Source organism: Ranitomeya imitator, chromosome 5, assembly GCF_032444005.1.
Source record: "Ranitomeya imitator isolate aRanImi1 chromosome 5, aRanImi1.pri, whole genome shotgun sequence".
Taxonomy (NCBI): domain Eukaryota; kingdom Metazoa; phylum Chordata; class Amphibia; order Anura; family Dendrobatidae; genus Ranitomeya; species Ranitomeya imitator.
Window position 1 is genome coordinate 477126491 of NC_091286.1, and position 20388 is coordinate 477146878.

Sequence of the window (20388 nt, forward strand, 5' to 3'; positions counted from 1 at the left end):
GTGAAAACCAGAAATCTGGGGTGTCACACATGTCCATGCCACTGGTTGACCTGCAAATATTGACGAATAAACTATTCATTGAATACTCGAACAATGAGAGTTGACCTCATGCCACCTTCGCTCTGACCTGTGAATGGTAGCCTGAAGGACAGATGTGGGTATAAAAAAGGGACCTATATCCTTCTATAGCTTCAATAGCTTCCTAAGCTTGTCTTTACCCTGAAATTCATGAGGTGGAACTGCTCTAATCCCGGTGAGCAAACAGAAGAGTGAGACTCTGTAATTTGCACCATCTTGTGCATTTGCTTGGACTGTTCTATATGTTATTGTCTTTTGGTGGTTCAATAAAGTATTGCCACAGTGTTTTACCCTCACTTGTTGTTGTCTGAGTAGTATTCTGCCCATGGAAAAGGAGAGCAGGCATTCAGTAGGATGAGCCTTGGTCCATGCTGTCTTTGTAAAGACAGCGGGGCCAGTGGACTAGAGCACCCACTGACCCTCATGTCTCCACAAAGATAATTATAGCCAGCTTCAAAATAATCATGGACTCAAATTTAACCCCGTTTTCAGGGGAACTTCCCTATAAATTCTGGCCTGGAGGCGGGGTTAGTCAGTTTGAGTCAGAGAGCAGACAGTTAAGGAGGAAGAGGCAAGAAGTGAAGAGAATCTGGGGGATAGGAGCTGCGACTGAGCTCACCCCAGGACAAAGCACCGAATATTGGACACCGCAGTCCATATTTGTGTGGGAACTTCAGACCCCACAATCAAATCCGGAGGACAGGAGATTGCAGGTAGTCAATAAGGTAGTGTTTCACTTAGTGGACAGACTGAGAAAGGGACTTGAGGAGAACTAACAGCACCAAGCACCCAGAGAACAGCGCAGTAGGAAGGCCTCCAAAACCACCTGGCTAGGGGGACTCTGAATTGCTTCCAGGCTGCCCGGATCTCCATCACCAGCTGTGACTTGTGCCCCGGACTGCACCTTCAACCTGAGACTAAAGGTAAAGAAACTGCATCCCTTGTGTCCTGGACTCTCAGTCATGCACCATAACGTCCACCAGTCCTTTACAGAACTGCACCGGTAGCCCTGGGGCCCCGCTCCACCGGTGGGTAGCAGAACCATCCCAGCTGCATCACCATCGGCCCCAGCGATCTCCTTAAGCAGCGTCGGCCATTTATAGCCAAACACCACAGGTGGCATCACGAACAATCCCCCTTTCCCTATACAAACTTTATTCCCATTTCCATCATCATCCATTCTCCATCCCTTTAATTGCGCGCCAAGGGCCACAGACCGGGTCACTGGTGCGGTGACCACCCCTTTAAGGGCCGTGGGACCCGATTCCGAGAACCCCACAGCCCTAGCGCATGTTGCATATATATATTTATCTCTAATATATAAAGCTGAATGTGTGTGTGTGTATGTGTGTGTGTGTGTGTATGTACGTATGTATGTCCGGGATTGGCATCTGCACCGTCGCAGCTACAACCACAAAATTTTGCAGTCACATGTCTGGACCCCGAGAGCGTCATAGGCTATGTTGTGAGGCAAAATTTTAACCCCGCGCTTTCCAATTCACCAAACAATTTTGCCCCTATCTACATAATGGGGAAAAAGTGAAAGGAAAAGTGTTGGAGGCGTCGCAGCTACAGCCACAAAATTTTGCACAGTCACACGTCTGGACCCTGAGAGCATCATAGGCTATGTTGTGAGGTGAAATTTTAACCCCGCGCTTTCCAATTCACCACACAATTTTGCCCCTATCTACATAATGGGGAAAAAAGTGAAAGGAAAAGTGTTGGAGGCGTCGCAGCTACAGCCATAAAATTTTGCACAGTCACACGTCTGGACCCTGAGAGCATCATAGGCTATGTTGTGAGGTAAAATTTTAACCCCGCGCTTTCCAATTCACCAAACAATTTTGCCCCTATCTACATAATGGGGAAAAAGTGAAAGGAAAAGTGTTGGAGGCGTCGCAGCTACAGCCACAAAATTTTGCACAGTCACACGTCCGGACCCTGAGAGCATCATAGGCTATGTTGTGAGGTGAAATTTTAACCCCGCGCTTTCCAATTCACCAAACAATTTTGCTCCTATCTACATAATGGGGAAAAGTGAAAGGAAAAGTGTTGGAGGCAAATTGACAGCTGCCAGATGTGAACAAGGGGGACTTAAAGAATGAGAGCGATGGCACAAAAGAGTATATACCGTACAGTTGCTAAGGTGGGGCCCCGACATGGGATACTCACCACACATGGGGATATGACCACACACACAAAATGCGCCACACACTACCACGTGCTTGAACACATATTACCCTCAGGACACATTTCACCACACATACACCAACCTCGCCACATAAAAGTCGAAACACAAAAGTCGCCGCTCAAAACTCGCCACGCGCAAAACTCGCCACCTGCAAAAACTAGGCTCACGCAAAACTCGCCACAAGTGCAAAACTCACCTCATGGAAAACTCACCACACGCAAAACTTGCACACGCGGAAAAATTGCCACATGCACAAAAGTTGCAACACATGCAAAAGTTGCCTCACACAAAACTTGCACATACTCAAAAGGCACCACACATAAAACTCGCCACGCGCAAAACTCGCCATGCGCAAAACTTGCTGCACACAACTTGCTACACTAACCTGTCACATGCAACTCGACACACAGAAAGTTGCTACACGCATGTTGCCACACAAAACTCATCTCACCAAAGTCGCTACATGCATGTCGCCACACGCAACTCAACACACACAACTTGACAAACGAAACTCGCCCTAAAACACACACAAGTCTGGTATTATCCTTCAAAAATAAAAATCTGATTAATAAGCAGACAAACTACAAGAGCAACAAATGTACCATATAGGAAATGCGGCAGCTGTCAGTCACATGACCTGTCTATTATGTGTATGTGTGAGCTAATATATACTGCCAGGGGGAGGGCTTCCTGTTGGCTGGGGATTTATCAGGCTGCCAATTTAGCTTACAAATACTGAGGTAAAAATACTGAGCAAATAACGTGTGAACGAGGTCTAATACAGGAGGAGATGACACACAGGTATATACTATATACAGGGGTGATGACACACAGATATATACTATATACAGGAGAGATGACACACAGGTATATACTATATAGAGGAGGAGATGACATGCAGGTACATACTATATACAGGAGGAGATGACATACAGGTATATACTATATACAGGAGGAGATGACACACAGGTATATACTATATACAGGAGCAGATGACCTACAGGTATATACTATATACAGGAGGAGATGACATACAGGTATATGCTATATATAGAAGATGACATACAGGTATATACTATATACAGGAGGAGATGACACACAGATATATACTATATACAGGGGAGATGACACACAGGTATATACTATATACAGGAGGAGATGACATACAGGTATATACTATATATAGAAGATGACATACAGGTATATATATACAGGGGAGATGACACACAGCAGGTATCTATATATAAAATTGTCTAAGGGTTTTTCCGTCTGTCTGTCTGTCTGTCTGTCTGTCCTGGAAATCCAACGTCCCTGATTGGTTGATGCCGCCAGGCCTCGACCAATCAGCAACGGGCACAGCGACGATGATGTCATAAAGGATGTAAAAATCCCACGTTTCTGATTCAGCGACGGGCACAGTATCGACGTAGATGTCATAATGGTTGCCATGGCGACGATGATGTCATAAAGGTTGCCTCGACCAATCAGCGACGGGCACAGTCTGCCGCGAATTCTGGAATCATCATTGTCCATGTACTACGGGGACATGCATATTCTAGAATACCCGATGCGTTAGAATCGGGCCACAATCTAGTATACTATATACAGGGGAGATGACATACAGGTATATACTATATACAGGAGATGACATACAGGTGTATACTATATATAAGGGAGATGACAAACATGTATATACTGAGGTGAAAATGAGAGGTGTGAGGTGAAAATGAAAAGGTGTGAGTGCAAAATGAGAGGAGTGAGGGAAAATAGTGGAGTGATCGGAAAATGACAGATGCGAGGTCGAAATGACAAGTGTTAGGGGGGAATGAGAGGAGTGAGGGAGAAAATGAGAGGTGTGAGGGAGAAAATGAGAGATGTGAGGGGGAAAATGAAAGATGTGATTGGGAAAATGAGAGGCGTGATGGGAAAATAAGAGAAGTGAGGTGCTATAACTAACCACAGATATTTACTATGCCCAGGCAACGCCGAGCTCTTCAGCTAGTATATATATATACGGTATATATATATATATATATATATATATATATATATATATATATATATAATGCTAATATATTCTGCATTTCTGCACACAAAATACAGTTACCGTATGTCCCTTTTTTACATTTAACAAGGATCCGAGAAAAAGGAGGGAGAAGCACAAAAAAAGTCTCCATTTGATCTGATATTTAGTCAGATACAAAAGAAAAAATCAGATAAAGGAAAGAGTGACATATTCCAAGTTAAGAGATTCTTCAAGGTTTTCGATAAAGAGGCTACAAAGACAATAAATCCAAAAGACGATCAAGGCTCTGATGAAAAATCTGTACCTGGGGATCATGTGGACTATAAAAAGGGAAATGAAGAAACCAGTCAAATAAAAGGTCAGTAATCTACTATCTACTTGTATTCCATGTTTTGGATTTCAAACACGCACTACAGGTGAGTTTATGCGAGACTGTAAGACTAATAAATACAGCAACGAAAACTCATGTGAACTTAACCTTAAGGGTATGTGCACACGTTGAGGAATTGGCTGCAGATCCGCAGCGGATTTGACGCTGCGGATTCGCAGCAGTTTTCCATGCGGTGTACAGTACCACATAAACCTATGGAAAACCAAATCTGCAGTGCCCATGCTGCGGAAAATACCACGCGGAAACGCTGCGGTTTATTTAAATTAAATAAACCGCAGCATGTCAATTCTTTGTGCGGAATCCGCAGCGTTTTACACCTGCTCCATAATTGGAATCCACAGGTGTTCAAACGCATGTGAAAACCACACAAAAACTGCGGTGAATCCGCTGTACTTCCGCAGGTGATTTTTCAGATTCCGCAACATGTGCACATACCCTTAAGGGATGAAGGATTATCATATGTCTAATTATTTCTCAACCCTGGTAGTTTGCAAATGGAAAATCTTCTAAAGAGAGATTTGTTTTATAGATTAATATAGTGCTAGTTCTCCTGGCCAGCAAATGACTGCAGATGCAGACATTCCTGTTAATCTATTACCTATGAACCACAGGCAGAATGAATCAGGCAGAGGCTGTGTTTTTGCAGCCTTGTATGCTTTACTTTGAATCGTTGCGGCATTTCAGAGAAAACAAACTTTGAAGAGTCGGCTGAGTACTGACAGGTCTTCCTATAGAAACACACACAATTAGAGACTTGTCTGTCTAGGGGAGGCTGAAGGCACCGGGAACAAGCCTTGGACTAGTAACCACACACATAGTTCCCGGACAGCTTTTCAACGTACAGTACCGACCAAAGGTTTGGACACACCTTCTCATTTAAAGATTTTTCTGTATTTTCATGACTATGAAAATTGTACATTCACACTGAAGGCATCAAAACTATGAATTAACACATGTGGAATTATATACTTAACAAAAAAGTGTGAAACAACTGAAATTATGTCTTGTTTTCTAGGTTCTTCAAAGTAGCCACCTTTTGCTTTGATGACTGCTTTGCACACTCTTGGCATTCTCTTGATGAGCTTCAAGAGGTAGTCACCGGGAATTGTTTTCACTTCACAGGTGTGTCCTGTCAGGTTTAATAAGTGGGATTTCTTGCCTTATAAATGGTGTTGCGACCATCAGTTGTGTTGTGCAGAAGTCTGGTGGATACACAGCTGATAGTCCTACTGAATAGACTGTTAGAATTTGTATTATGGCAAGAAAAAAGCAGCTAAGTAAAGAAAAATGAGTGGCCATCATTACTTTAAGAAATGAAGGTCAGTCAGTCCGAAAAATTGGGAAAACTTTGAAAGTGTCTTCAAGTGCAGTGGCAAAAACCATCAAGTGCTACAAAGAAACTGGCCACATGAGGAGCGCCCCAGGAAAGAAAGACCAAGAGTCACCTCTGCTTGTGAGGATAAGTTTATTGGAGTCACCACACTTCTCTACAACAACTGTTAAGAGGTGACTTTGTGCAGCATGCCTTCATGGTAAAATAGCTAATAGGAAACCACTGCTAAGGACAGGCAACAAGCAGAAGAGACTTGTTTGGGCTAAGGAACACAAGGAATGGACTTTAGACCAGAGGAAATCTGTGCTTTGGTCTGATGAGTCCAAATTTGAGACCTTTGGTTCCAACCACCGTGTCTTTGTGCAACGCAGAAAAGGTGAACGGATGGACTCTACATGCCTGGTTCCCACCGTGAAGCATGGAGGAGGAGGTGTGATAGTGTGGGGGTGCTTTGCTGGTGACACTGTTGGGGATTTATTCAAAATTGAAGGCATACTGAACTAGCATGGCTACCACAGCATCTTGCAGCGGCATGCTATTCCATCCGGTTTGCATTTAGTTGGACCATCATTTATTTTTCAACAGGACAATGACCCCCAAACACACCTCCAGGCTGTGTAAGGGCTATTTGACCAAGAAGGAGAGTGATGGAGTGCTACGCCAGATGACCTGAACCCAATCAAGATGGTTTGGGGTGAGCTGGACTGCAGAGTGAAGGCAAAAGGGCCAACAAGTGCCAAACATCTCTGGGAACTCCTTCAAGATTGTTGGAAGACCATTCCCGGTGACTACCTCTTGAAGCTCATCAAGAGAATGTCAAGAGTGTGCAATGCAGTCATCAAAGCAAAAGGTGGCTACTTTGAAGAACCTAGAATATAAGACATAATTTCAGTTGTTTCAGACTTTTTTGTTAAGTATAATTCCACATGTGTTAATTCATAGTTTTGATGCCTTCAGTGTGAATGTACAATTTTCATAGTCATGAAAATACAGAAAAATCTTTAAATGAGAAGGTGTGTCCAAACGTTTGGTCTGTACTGTATGTCTCCACCTAAAGGCCACAATATTTCAGAGTAAAACATGCATAGCTGCATTGTAGAATCACGCTGCTTTTGGTTCAGGCATCATGAATAAATTGACAGATTCTTTAAGTAGCTGAAACTACCAGAGACTTAGGCCCCAAATCATCAAGAGCTGCATTTTTCACTCTGGTCTTGATGAAGGGATGCGATCTAGTATGAGGTGCAGGATTCATTAGGAGGTGCACACTCCTTAATAAATCAAGTTGAAGCACTAAGTGGCAGGCGCCTACATGTGCACTTTGTCACAAATCTAACTCGAGACGGTAAATGGTGTAAGTGTGATGCAACTGCAAGGCAGTTGCACGCAACCTCCCCCAGGGGGCCCAGGTAAGGGGGACAAAGTAGCACTCACCGTGTAGCACCACAGTGCAAGGCATGGAGCGCCACTAGGAGGTGGCAGAGTAGTCAGACAAGCCGGTCCACAACAAACAGGAGACGAGGTACCAGAAGTAACAGCAGAGCACGTAGTCAGAGACAAGTCAGAAGTCAGAGCCAAACAGGAGCCTGGTATCCAAAACTTGAGACGTAAGACGAAGTCGGGGTACAAGCCAGAGAGTCAAAAGCCGGTAGGGGAACGTGGTACAGAGACAGAAAACAAGAGACGGGATCAGAGTCATAAACTGTAGGGAACGGGTCTAATACAAATATGGGAAGTAAGAGGCAGAAGGAACACCAGGGTGTACGGGTTAGCTGCTCTGGCCAGGAAGCATGAATTATCACTGACGCTGGCCAGCAGACTACAGAGGACTTAAAAAGCCCAGCCAGCTCAAAAACGAGGCTGAGGGGATTAACTCCTGCATAACCAATCCAGAGAGGGAACAGCAGAAAACAAACTCCGAGCTGGATCATGACAGTAAGATTTCATGACATAAGGAACACAACCATTGTCGTGAATTTGACAAGCAGGGTTCATCACACTCTGTCACACCCCAACTCTGCCCACTTTGTCGCAACTGGGTGAAACTCTGCGTTACATAAACATTTTGCAACTTTTCAAAGCAATTTAATTTTGGCATAATCGCTTTGATGAATTGGGGCCAAAGGTTGAAGATATGGTGGCAAAATATGGGCCCATCATTTAACGGCTAATAATATGGGAATAATCTATTCACTATTCTAAAACGTAGGAAATAAATTAAAATTAGAAAGTTTCACCCAACGTATTATTACTAGTGATGAGCGAGTGTGCTCGTTACTCAAGATTTCCGAGCATGCTCGGGTGTTCTCCGAGTATTTTGGGCGTGCTCAGAGATTATGTTTGAGTTGCCGCAGCTGCACGATTTGCGGCTGCTAGACAGCTTGAATACGTGTGGGGATTGGCAAACAAACAGGCAACCCCCACATGTATTCAGGCAGTCTAGCAGCCCCAAATCATTCAGCTGCGGCGACTCGAGCATAATCTCCAAGCACGCCCAAGATACTTGGAGAACACTCGAGCATGCTCGGAAATCTCGAGTAACGAGCACACTCACTCATTACTAGTTATTACAGTAAAGTTTTACCCAATATATTAATATATTATATATTGTACAAGTGTCACTGATTATACCAGCCTAACCCGCTTATTGGGGGAGGCTGGTATAATACGGAATCCTGTAAAACTACTACAATTGCTGGATTAGTAGGAAATTGAACATTAAATGGTTTATGCCAAGATATTAGAGCCACTTTCTCAGGATCAGAAGGTGGATCAGTTGGACCTCCACTGTCCATCAAGTGGATAAATTGCTATCTTTGCACAAGGCACTTTATCCCATACTCCATTGAAGCATGTAATTACTTAGAACTCATATGGTACCTGTACAGAACATCGTGTAGAGACAGACAGTTCAGAATGATTGCACATCCGTAGTATTGATTTCTACTATTACTGCGTGCATGAAGCCTAGCTGTAGGGAGCAATGCAGCGGACAATGTATCATGGACTTACAATATGGTGCATTACACAGGAAAGGATGAGCTGGATTCAGAAATATCCGGATGGTTGAAGGTACAGCAGTTTATGGAGAAGTTTGGTAAAAAAGCAGAATACCAGTTTATAAACCTGAATAACTGTGGTCTGACAGCTACTGGCATACAAGAACTTGGCAAGTATAACAACTTACTGCATTAGTGATCTAAAATGTCAGCAAATTCTCCTGTATTATATTTAATCTTATTTAGAAATACCGCATGCACTGTTTATATTACAAAGCATCACTTACATGGACTAAGGCTGCATTCACACACAGGTTTTAGAGGCGTTTAACAATTCAGGAAGCGCTCCTTTTTTGTAGAGTTTTTAAAGGAGATTTTCTTTTTCTGAAGCTTTTCCTTGAGCAGTTTTAGGGTACATACACATGGAGTCTTTCAAATACAGGCGAATCCCCCAAGTTTTTCAAGAAGAAGATGCTCAGTTAAAAAAAATCAGTGTTTTTTTCCAGAAGAGTCTAATATGTCATTTTTTTCAGTCATTTCCTCAATGTTCTGACAGTTTTGACTTTTTTTGAGGGTTTCCACATGGTTTTAGTGATGTCTTCTTTGCTGGCATTTTCCAGTGTTTTTTTCTCCAGTCCAGCGAATAATGAAGAAACCGCTAGCGCTTTTGAATGCATTAGGGGTAGTGATGAGCGAGTGTGCTCGTTACTCGAGATTTCCGAGCATGCTCGGGTGTTCTCCGAGTATCTTGGGCGTGCTCGTAGATTATTTTTGTGTCCCCGCAGCTGCATGATTTGCGGCTGCTAGACAGCCTAAATACATGTGGGGATTCCCTAACAAGCAGGAAATCCCTGCATGTTTTCAGGTTGTCTAATAGCCGTAAATTATGAAGCTGCGGCAGGGCCGGACTGGCCATTTGGCATTTCTGGCAAATGCCAGAAGGGCCGGTCTGGTTGTGGGCTGCCTTGTGTGCTACTTTGTTAACAGAATCAATGTTCTCAAGACACCCATACTGTTAACAGTTGTGACGGAGCACAAAGCCGGTCACTCCGTCACTTACCTCAGCATGCCGTGGGTATAATTAGAAATATTGGTCTTGTAGTAATTCTTCCTTTCCTCCATCCAGGGTAATATTAGTAATATATCTCATCTAGTTATTGGGGACGGGGACACCATGGGCCTGTGTGGTTTCAAATGCCAGGACTGAATTTCATCCCCAGTTCGCACCTGAGCTGCGGGGACACAAAAATAATCTACGAGCATGCCCAAGATACTCGGAGAACACCCGAGCATGCTCGGAAATCTCGAGTAATGAGCACACTCGCCCATCACTAATTAGGGGTCCATTTACCTTAGTTTCTGAGCCATTCCTTGCCTAGGGCACCAAAATACCTTTTCCTGGACCTTCATTAATGTATGTCTGTTTGGTGGGGGCTATCTTTGGAAAATGTCTGCCGCACCCTAATGGTATAATAATGGTGCATATTCTTTTTTTAGCGCAAGGGCAGGTGAAGTACATAAAAATCAAGTATTATTAACTCACAGATACAGGGCAATCATGGCAGATACTCGCAGATACAGAGCAATCAGCAGCATGTTTTTCTGTATGGTTTTTAGCCTAATGGCAGACTATATCGCCCCCTGTCAGCATTATGCTAACCCTGTCTAAGGGCATAGCCATATATTTGTAGGGAACCATAATATGGCTTCTATAGAGGTGCATAAGTCCTCTGTTGTCCCTTTATATGCTTTGAATTTCATACAAGGGCATACACAGTTTTTCTGTAGGATCCTGTATCAAGACCTATTATGCTCTATTGAAATCCATATGTCCATAGGTATTCTACCCTACAAGCATTGCTTCTCTGGGTAAATATTTCTGCACATGCAGTTTTTTTATAACATTGCTGATCTTTTAATGTTTATAAGGATGCAGTCAGATGGCTGAGAACGGAACGCAGTGCACGGACAGGCCGGTGGCTCTCCCGACTCGAGTGTGACAGCTTCATGTATTTCTATCTGTCACTCTTGGGTCGGGAGAGCCACCGGCCAGTCCGTGCACTGTGTTCCAATGTTGGTTTGATTTATACTGCCGTCTGACTGCGTGCTAAGTTTAATAACCCCATTTAATATTTTTGCACACCTGCATTACACATTTATCTATGAATGGCTTTATTACCAGTCACATTTTGGATGCAGTCATCTTACATAGCTAGAATACTATGTTGCTCACAAATGTTGAGTTACTTTTTAAGACTTCACATATTTGGTACAAAATTCAAGCTATATTCCATCGCAGGTATTATTCCGAGCAATAAAAGAAAGAAAATAAACTACGTTATTTTCAATATAAAAAATGTAATGTAATGTAATTACATAATAAAATATTATCATCAAAAGGATTGTTTTTTACAAATCCATAGCTTCTCAACAGGATGTGTCAAAAACATTTGATCAGTAAGGATCTAACCTATTACATGCCATAAATGTATCTAAGAGGAAAGCATCTTTGTTAGTGGTGAGCGAGCGTGCGTGGATAAGGTGTTATCCGAGCATGTTCGGGTGCTATCCGAGTATCTTCGGGGGTGCTCGAATACTATGTTTGAGTCCCCGTGGCTGCATGTCTCGTGGCTGTTCGACAGCTGCAACACATGCATGGATAACCTGTTTGTTAGGCAATCCCTGCATGTGTTGCGGCTGTTGAACATCCGTGAGACATGCAGCCGCCGGGACTCAGACATAGTGTTCGAGCAACCCGAAGATACTCTATTAACACCCGAGCATACTCAGATATCACCTTATCCACGCCCGCTCGCTCATCACTAATCTTTATGCTTTTTTTTTAACTTTTTTTACTTGAAAAAAATTGCTGTGATTTTCATCTACCTTTTACATGGGGTTTTTAAGCAAATATAGCCTTTTTATGCAGTTTTCTCCTAAATAAAAGTGTATAGGAAAATACATATATTAGCTGGCATAATTAGAGCATAATGCACCAAAAGTGTGAGAGATGGCACAAAAAGATAGAATTTTTTATAGAGCATTCATAGCTTCTTATTGAGTTATGTACATCCAACATTTGGCTGCTGTGTCCCAGAGAAGGAGGAGCGATTGATTCAACCTGTAAGAAATGCCAATAAGAAGGAAGGCGGCCTGAAGAAGAGATGCAAGAGGAGCGATGATTCTAAATTTATCAGTATATCTTTCTCATGTACAGCACCATGGAATTAATGGTGCTATATAAATAAATAATAATTATAATCATAAGTGACTAAAGGACTATCTTCTATAGCAAATTAGCTCCTTGTAACTGAACACTTCTATTTTCCCTTAGGTTCATTGATGCCATTTATACCAGATGCTGAAGAAATTGACCTTTCCTGGAATGAGTTGGTTGGTGGATCTATGATGTTGTTGACCCCACACCTTGGTCACGTCAGTAGTTTAAGAATACTGAGCCTAAGTAACTGTGGTCTGACAGCCGATGATGTTGGTGCTTTGGGTATGGCTTTCTGGGTTGGGCATGACCAACCAGGTTACAATTTAATGTTTGCGATCTTATGACTATGGCATGTTTTGTTGCTACCACAGTTGAATCGTTTCACCATGCTTACTCACATGGTCTATCCTTGATTTTCAGCAAAGTCTATTGTGATTTTCACATGTCAGTGTTTTTTTGCAGATCAAAAATACCCATCAAAGTCTATGGGTCCATGAAAATAACGGACACACTCGGATGTCATCAATGTACAATCCGGGCGCTGTCCAAAGTTACTTTGTAATGGTTAGGAGAAGCTTTGCAGTTTATTTTTTTTTTTTCATACGTGAAAATCACTAATGAAACACTAGTGGTAAAAGTTGGTACAAACACTGATGAAACATGGACACAAACCACTTATGAACGAAGGTGTGGGATTTTACATATGAGAAAAATCATGGACGTCTGATTGAGGCCTTATGCATTTGCAGACAAAAGATCGCCATTGTAAAATGAAAAGTTACACAATTTTAGAACATTCCTTTTGCACCAATTTATCCTGGTCTTCAATATCTCTGCTACCAGTCATCCAATAGGAATCTCCATACTGGACAAAAGTATGGTAATCTCTTTATGGTACCGTAACCTAAACTGGACCCGGGTGTCCATTTTCAGGACAGATTTTAATCCTTCAGAAACAAACTGTTAAAGAACATAAAGAACAACTTTAGAAGGATTTTATATGTTAAATGCATGTATTTGGGGCTAAAGCCATCTTAGAAACCTGAATCTAACTAAAGTTTGAGAGCGCTCATCAGTAGAGATGAGCGAACCCATACTTAAAAATTCAGGGCTCGTACCGGAAAGTTAGTGTCCTGTGCTAAGCTCCAAACACGGACTTCTCCGGGAAGTCTGTTGTATTGTTTGGAGTTTCGGAGGAAGTGAGAGAGAGCGCGAGAAAGAGAATTTTCCTGCTCAAAATTTTAGGTCCCAATAGTTTTCAATGATACTTCTGGTACCCAAACTGAACTTTGGACTAAAGTTCAGGTCGGATACCAGAACCCAAATTTCCGCGGGTCTGCTCATCCCTGACAACATGCCTTTCTCAGTTGGGAGTGATGAAAACAGGTTTTCAGCATCTAAATGTAAACAAGAATCCTCCTTTTTACGACCAACAGACAGAGATATTCAAAATGACGAGAAATTAAAATAAAATCTATATATATAATTGTCTAAGGGTTTTTCCGTCTGTCTGTCTGTCTGTCTGTCCTGGAAATCCCGCGTCTCTGGCACAGCAACGATGATGTCATAAAGGACGTAGACATCCCGCGTCTGTGATTGGTCGAGGCCTGGCACAGTATCGACGTAGAAATCCCGCGTCTCTGATTGGTCGAGGCCGCCAGGCTTCGACCAATCAGCAACAGGCACAGCAACGATGATGTCATAAAGGACGTAGAAATCCCACGTTTCTGATTCAGCGACGGGCACAGTATCGACGTAGATGTCATAATGGTTGCCATGGCGACGATGATGTCATAAAGGTTGCGTCGACCAATCAGCGACCGGCACAGTCTGCCGCGAATTCTGGAATCATCATTGTCGATATACTACGGGGACATGTATATTCTAGAATACCCGATGCGTTAGAATCGGGCCACAATCTAGGTTATTTTTTACCTAAGTGGTGAAAAAAAATTCCAAACTGCTAACAAAAAAAAAAATAAATTGTGCCATTTTCCGATACTCGTGGCATCTCCATTTTTCGTGATCTGGGGTCGGGTGAGGGCTTATTTTTTGCGTGCCAAGATGACGTTTTTAATTATAGCATTTTGGTGCAGATACGTTCTTTTGATTGCCCGTTATTGCATTTTAATGCAATGTTGCGGCGACCAAAAAAACGTAATTCTGGCGTTTCGAATTTTTTTCTCGCTACGCCGTTTAGCGATCAGGTTAATGCTTTTTTCAATTGATAGATCGGGCGATTCTGAACGCGGCGATACCAAATATGTGTAGATTTGATTTTTTTTATTGATTTATTTTGATTGGGGCGAAAGGGGGGTGATTTAAACTTTTATATTTTTTTTATTTTTTTCACTTTTTTTTTTCACTTTTGCCATGCTTCAATAGCCTCCATGGGAGGCTAGAAGCAGGCATAGCACGATCGGCTCTGCTACATAGCAGCGATCTGCTGATCGCTGCTATGTAGCAGAAATGGAGGTGTGCTGTGAGCGCTGACCACAGGGTGGTGCTCACAGCCACCGGTGATCAGTAACCATAGAGGTCTCTAGGACCTCTATGGTTACAAGGTAGAAGCATCGCCGACCTCCGATCATGTGACGGGGGTCGGCGATGCCGTCATTTCCGGCCGCCCAGCTGGAAGCTGGAAGGGTCTGCTCATCCCTAACAACATGCCTTTCTCAGTTGGGAGTGATGAAAACAGGTTTTCAGCATCTAAATGTAAACAAGAATCCTCCTTTTTACGACCAACAAACAGAGATATTCAAAATGACGAGAAATTAAAATAAAATCTATATATATAATTGCCTAAGGGTTTTTCCGTCTGTCTGTCTGTCTGTCTGTCCTGGAAATCCTGCGTCTCTGATTGGTCGAGGCCGCCAGGCCTCGACCAATCAGCGACGGGCACAGCGACGATGATGTCATAAAGGACGTAGACATCTCACGTTTCTGATTCAGCGACGGGCACAGTATCGACGTAGATGACATAATGGTTGCCATGGCGACGATGATGTCATAAAGGTTGCCTCGACCAATCAGCGACGGGCACAGTCTGCCGCGAATTCTGGAATCATCATTGTCCATATACTACGGGGACATGCATATTCTAGAATACCCGATGCGTTAGAATCGGGCCACAATCTAGTATATTATAAAAGAGCATAATTTATTATAAGGGTGCAGTCTTTGGACTCTCCTGACCCGAGCGTGATTGCATGTATTTCTATATAGCTGTCACGCTCGGGTCAGGAGAGCCGCCGGCCAGTCCGAGCATTGCGAGATGCTCATCGTCCGTGTTATATGGCCGCCTGACAGCGCTCTAAAGGTGACCAAATAAATCTATGATCTGGCTCACATACTGTATGTTTATATAACTTATCAAAAGAAAAATCTTCAATCCCATGAGCTCAGTTCTTGTTGGACATGGCAAACAAGAATTTCCATTAATATGTCTTTTATAATCTGTGCCACTATTCCCTAGAGATTGCAAACCCTTCCAAGCACTTTTTGTGCTAGCCAGTCGTACGTGGCTATGCCAGCCGGACTAGCTCCACAATAACCCTGGACAAACCGTTTTGTGCTTCCATTGTAAAATAATAATGATAATAATTACATCACTTCCTTATAAGAAAACATAGACTGGAGGCAGAGACTTTATTACGTGCTCTCCATATGCACATGTTTACATTCAAGGTGTGGGAGACGCATCATTTTCATTTCTCAGAATAATCAACATGTTCCAATCGCCTCCCTAAAAATAAACATATGAATGGATTACTCGGAGCTGCTTTCTGCTGGTCAGTTTACTTTGGCTTCAGATATTTTGTATTTTGAGTTAAAGGTATTAAAAATATATTAAATATGAGTATAAGAATTCAGTTTGATAGGCTATGTTCACACAACCAAATGTTTGGAATATGGAAAAAGGCTGTGGAAAAAAATGGACAGCACTCAGACAAATGTTATTCGAAAGGCCTGTTCAGATGACTGTCTTTTTTACATGGACCGAATGTCCAGATGAAAAAAATTGCAGTGTGCACTAGTCAGATTTTAAATAAAATGTGTAAGCATATTGATTACAATGTAGAAAACCTCAGAAAAATGTCTGTATGCCTCTCATATGAAAAGTGGCATAGTAAGATTTATTATTGATTTGTACAACCACAATCCAAATGGTAGGTTCACATGACCAATTTCTCCGCATACAAGAAAAACAAAGTGGGATCAGTTTTTCTTGTATGTAGAGCAAAAAAAAAAGTTTCTCCACCTTGTCCTTTCTGTTAATCCATGAAAATCAGACGCGACTAGGATGTCATCCGACTGCGGTTTGATTTTTTCAACTGACCCACTTGGATCAAAATCAGACATGTCTTTGATTTTTACCGAGAAGCATTCGGTTCGAGGAAATAATCGGTCATGTGCACAGCCCACTAGAATGTAATGGGTACAAGTGCTATCTGTGAAAACCAGGACTTTTACGAGAAAATCAAACAAGTGTACGAGCACTTATAGTAATTTTTTTTAATTATTTTTTAGGTATCATGGACAAGTTCTGCTTTTGCACTGATCCTTGGTTTACATATCATTCATCATAACAATTGATTTTATCATTTGTTAAACACACAATGTTATTCTACTGGTGCATCTCACAAAATTAGAATATCATAAAAAGTTAATTTATTTCAGTTCTTCAATGCAAAAAGTGAAACTCATATTAGATAGAGTTTCACATTACTGAGTGATCTATTTCAAGTGTTTATTTCTGTTAATGTTGATGATTATGGCTTACAGCCAATGAAAACCCAAAAGTCATTATCTCAGTAAATTAGAATACTTTATAACACGAGCTTGAAAAAATGATTTTAACATCTGAAATGTTGGCCTACTGAAATGTATGTTCAGTAAATGTACTCAATACTTGGTTGGTGCTCCTTTTGCATCAATTACTGCATCAATGCAGTGTGGCATGGAGGCAATCAGTCTATAGTGCTGCTGAGGTGTTATGGAAGCCCAGGTTGCTTTGATAACAGCCTTCAGCTAGTCTGCATTGTTGGGTCTGGTGTCTCTCATCTTCCTCTTGACAATACCCCATAGATTCTCTATAGGGTTAAGGTCAGACAAGTTTTTTGGCCAATCAAGCACAGTGATACTATTGTTTTAAACCAGGTTTTGCTACTTTTGGCAGTGTAGACAGGTGCCAAGTCCTGCTGGAAAATTAAATTTCCATCTCCAAAAAGCTTGTCGGCAGAGGGAATCATGAAGTGCTCCAAAATTTCCTGGTAGACGGCTGCTCTGACTTTGGTCTTAATAAAACACAGTGGACCTACACCAGCAGATGACATGGCTCCCCAAACCATCACTGATTGTGAAAACTTCACACTAGACCTCAAGCAGCTTGGATTGTGTGCCTTTCCACTCTTCCTCCAGACACTGGGACCTTGATTTGATGAAATGCAAAATTTACTTTCATCTGAAAACAACACCTGGAGAGTGGAGGAAAATTTTAGAGCACTTCATGCTTCCCTCTGCCGACAAGCTTTTTGGAGATGGAAATTGAATTCTCCAGCAGGACTTGGCACCTGTCCACACTGCCACAAGTACCAATACCTGGTTTAAAATCAGCAGTATCACTGTGCTTGATTGGCCAGCAAATTCGCCTGACCTTAACCCCATATAGAATTTATGGGGTATTGTCAAGACGAAGATGAGAGACATCAGTCCCAACAGTGCAGACGAGCTAAAGGCTGCTGTCAAAGCAACTTGGGCTTCCATAACACTTCAGCAGTGCCACAGACTGATCACCTCCATGCCACGCCGCATTGATTGACTGGAAAAATGGACTGTGTGTGTGCCTGCAGAACATGCAGCTCACACGTGTTTAGGCCGTACTCCTTGCAAAGGAGGGAGGGGAATGACCTCTCCAGGGACTGGAGACCTAATGAACAGATCAAAATGAGCAGAAATGGATTTGAGGTGCTATCTGGAGAACTGTAGTCAGGCACCTATTTTAGAGTTGTTAAAAGAAAATGGACTCTTGTTCGAGACCAAAAGACTTGTTGCAGTTGCGGCAGGTGATCTCCGGCACCTTCTGCTGAGCTGAAAGACTTCATATCTTGTTTCATTGTTTACCCCCCTGTGTGGAATATTTCTCTAAATATATTACAATTTTATTATTTTTTCTAGCACCATATGGTCAGGGATGACCATTCTTAAAGGAGGGGAGTGTAAGGGGCTACAGAGACTGATTTGAACCCCACCTTTCCTGAATTCGTCCCTGTAAAGCTGCTATACTTGATAATGTAATGTATATTATAATAAAGCCGTATAGTGCAATGTATACGTACAGTATATATATTGTATTGTGTAGATAGGGAAAGGGTAGTGATAGGAATAGCCCACTAGAGGGGGGCATTGTAGGACAGCAATAGGAATAGGCCCTTAGAATATGAATTAGTTAAGATAGGAGGGGCCACCTGGGATAAGATAGTAAGCTTCATGGGTTTTAGTCAGTAGGGCCTCAGGGCCCGGACAGGGCGAAACCCACAGTGGACTAAAGAGGATCCAGACGGATGGGAAAGCGGGCAGAAAGGTACGCTACCCCTGAGACATTGTGTGTATGTGACGGAGGGCCAGGATGCGCTGAAGCAGCCACCATTGAAATCCACCACTGCAGCCCTGGCCCCTCTCAAAAGTGTATTTACTGAACATACATTTCAGAAGACCAACATTTCGGATGTTAAAATGATTTTTGTTAGCTGGTGTTATAAAGTATTCTAACTTACTGAGATAATGACTTTTGGGTTTTCATTGGCTGTAAGCCATAATCATCAACATTAACAGAAATTAACTACTTGAAATACACCACTCTATTTGTAATGACTATATAATATATGAGTTTCACTTTTTGTATTGAAGAACTGAAATAAAATAACTTTTTTATGATATTCTAATATTGTGAGATGCCCCTGTATGTGTAAGCTGTTTCCTGTGCTGCCTACTGCCCGCAGTGACAACAGAAGGGATGTAGATAGCAGACATGTATAACATAATGTTCTCAGGTAACAAGATGAAAGCAATAGCTGATGTCAGGAAGAATATGACGTATTTCATACATGTGTTGTTCCACTAGTTTTCTCTTCCACACAGGGGAAGCACTTGAGCATATTCCTAATCTACAAGTATTGGATTTATCATGGAACAATGGTCTCGGAGGAGCCTTATCTAGACTCACACAGCACTTTACAAGCAACTGTGAACTAAAGTCATTGAATTTAACAGAGTGCAGCCTAAAAGCTGAGGACGGTGATTCATTAGGTAAAAACATTTACATCTATCATTGCTTGAAGACAGAGGAGCATCTAGTAGGGGAACGGTAGGAAAAAAGTGTGGCTGCTCTGAGCCCACTCCCATCTCACATGGAGAAGTACAAGTCAATTTAAAAAAAGTTGGGACATTGTGTCAAATGTAAAAAAAGCAAGAATGCAATGATTTGGAAATCTCTTATCACCATATTTTATTCACAACAGAACATAGATCACAGATTAGAAGGTGAATGTTCCACATTTTTCCATTTCATTTGTAAAAAATAACTAGTTTAGGAATTGATGGCAGCAACACATCTCAAAAAAGATGGGACAGGGTTAACAAATGGCTGGAAAAATAAGCTGTACTAATGAAAAAAACAGCTGAAGGATCAATTTTTACATGACTGTGTATAAAAAGAGCATGTTAGAGGCAGAGTCTCTCAGAAGAAAAGATGGTCAGGCAACACACCAGAGATCGGGGGAAGATGAGATATGTTATAGCATATCACTGACAAAATATTTGTCTTTCCAAATTTTTTTTTATTTTATGAACACACAAAACTAAGTGCAAAAAAGCTAAACTCATCTACCAATCTCCCACCTGCTCTTTGTAGCCTTGTTGGGTTTCTTTATCGATCTGTGCACTTTCTCTAATGGCCGGGACATTGAATGATTGGAGCAGCCAAAGAGTGTCTACAGGGGTGACCAATGTCCATACTGTGACCAGGGATTGGCTGCAGTGATCATTCGTCGTCATCACCAGAAGAGTAAAGGAGGAGATTGTTGAGAGACCCAGCCAGCAGATGAGTGGTAGGTGAGTATTTTTTTTATCTTGGCAACAAGCTGGACCCA

At 42.1% G+C, this 20388-nt stretch overlaps 1 protein-coding gene across 1 annotated transcript in view; it reads left to right on the forward strand.

Moving 5' to 3' along the window:
• The window catches only part of LRRC31 (leucine rich repeat containing 31), a 57339-nt gene that overhangs the window by 13073 nt on the left and 23878 nt on the right, over window positions 1-20388 (forward strand). The window contains exons 2-5 of the mRNA XM_069727362.1: window positions 4405-4653; window positions 9051-9188; window positions 12353-12520; window positions 19379-19546. Coding sequence (XP_069583463.1) covers window positions 4405-4653; window positions 9051-9188; window positions 12353-12520; window positions 19379-19546 — 723 coding nt within the window. The remainder of the gene's footprint in view (window positions 1-4404; window positions 4654-9050; window positions 9189-12352; window positions 12521-19378; window positions 19547-20388) is intronic.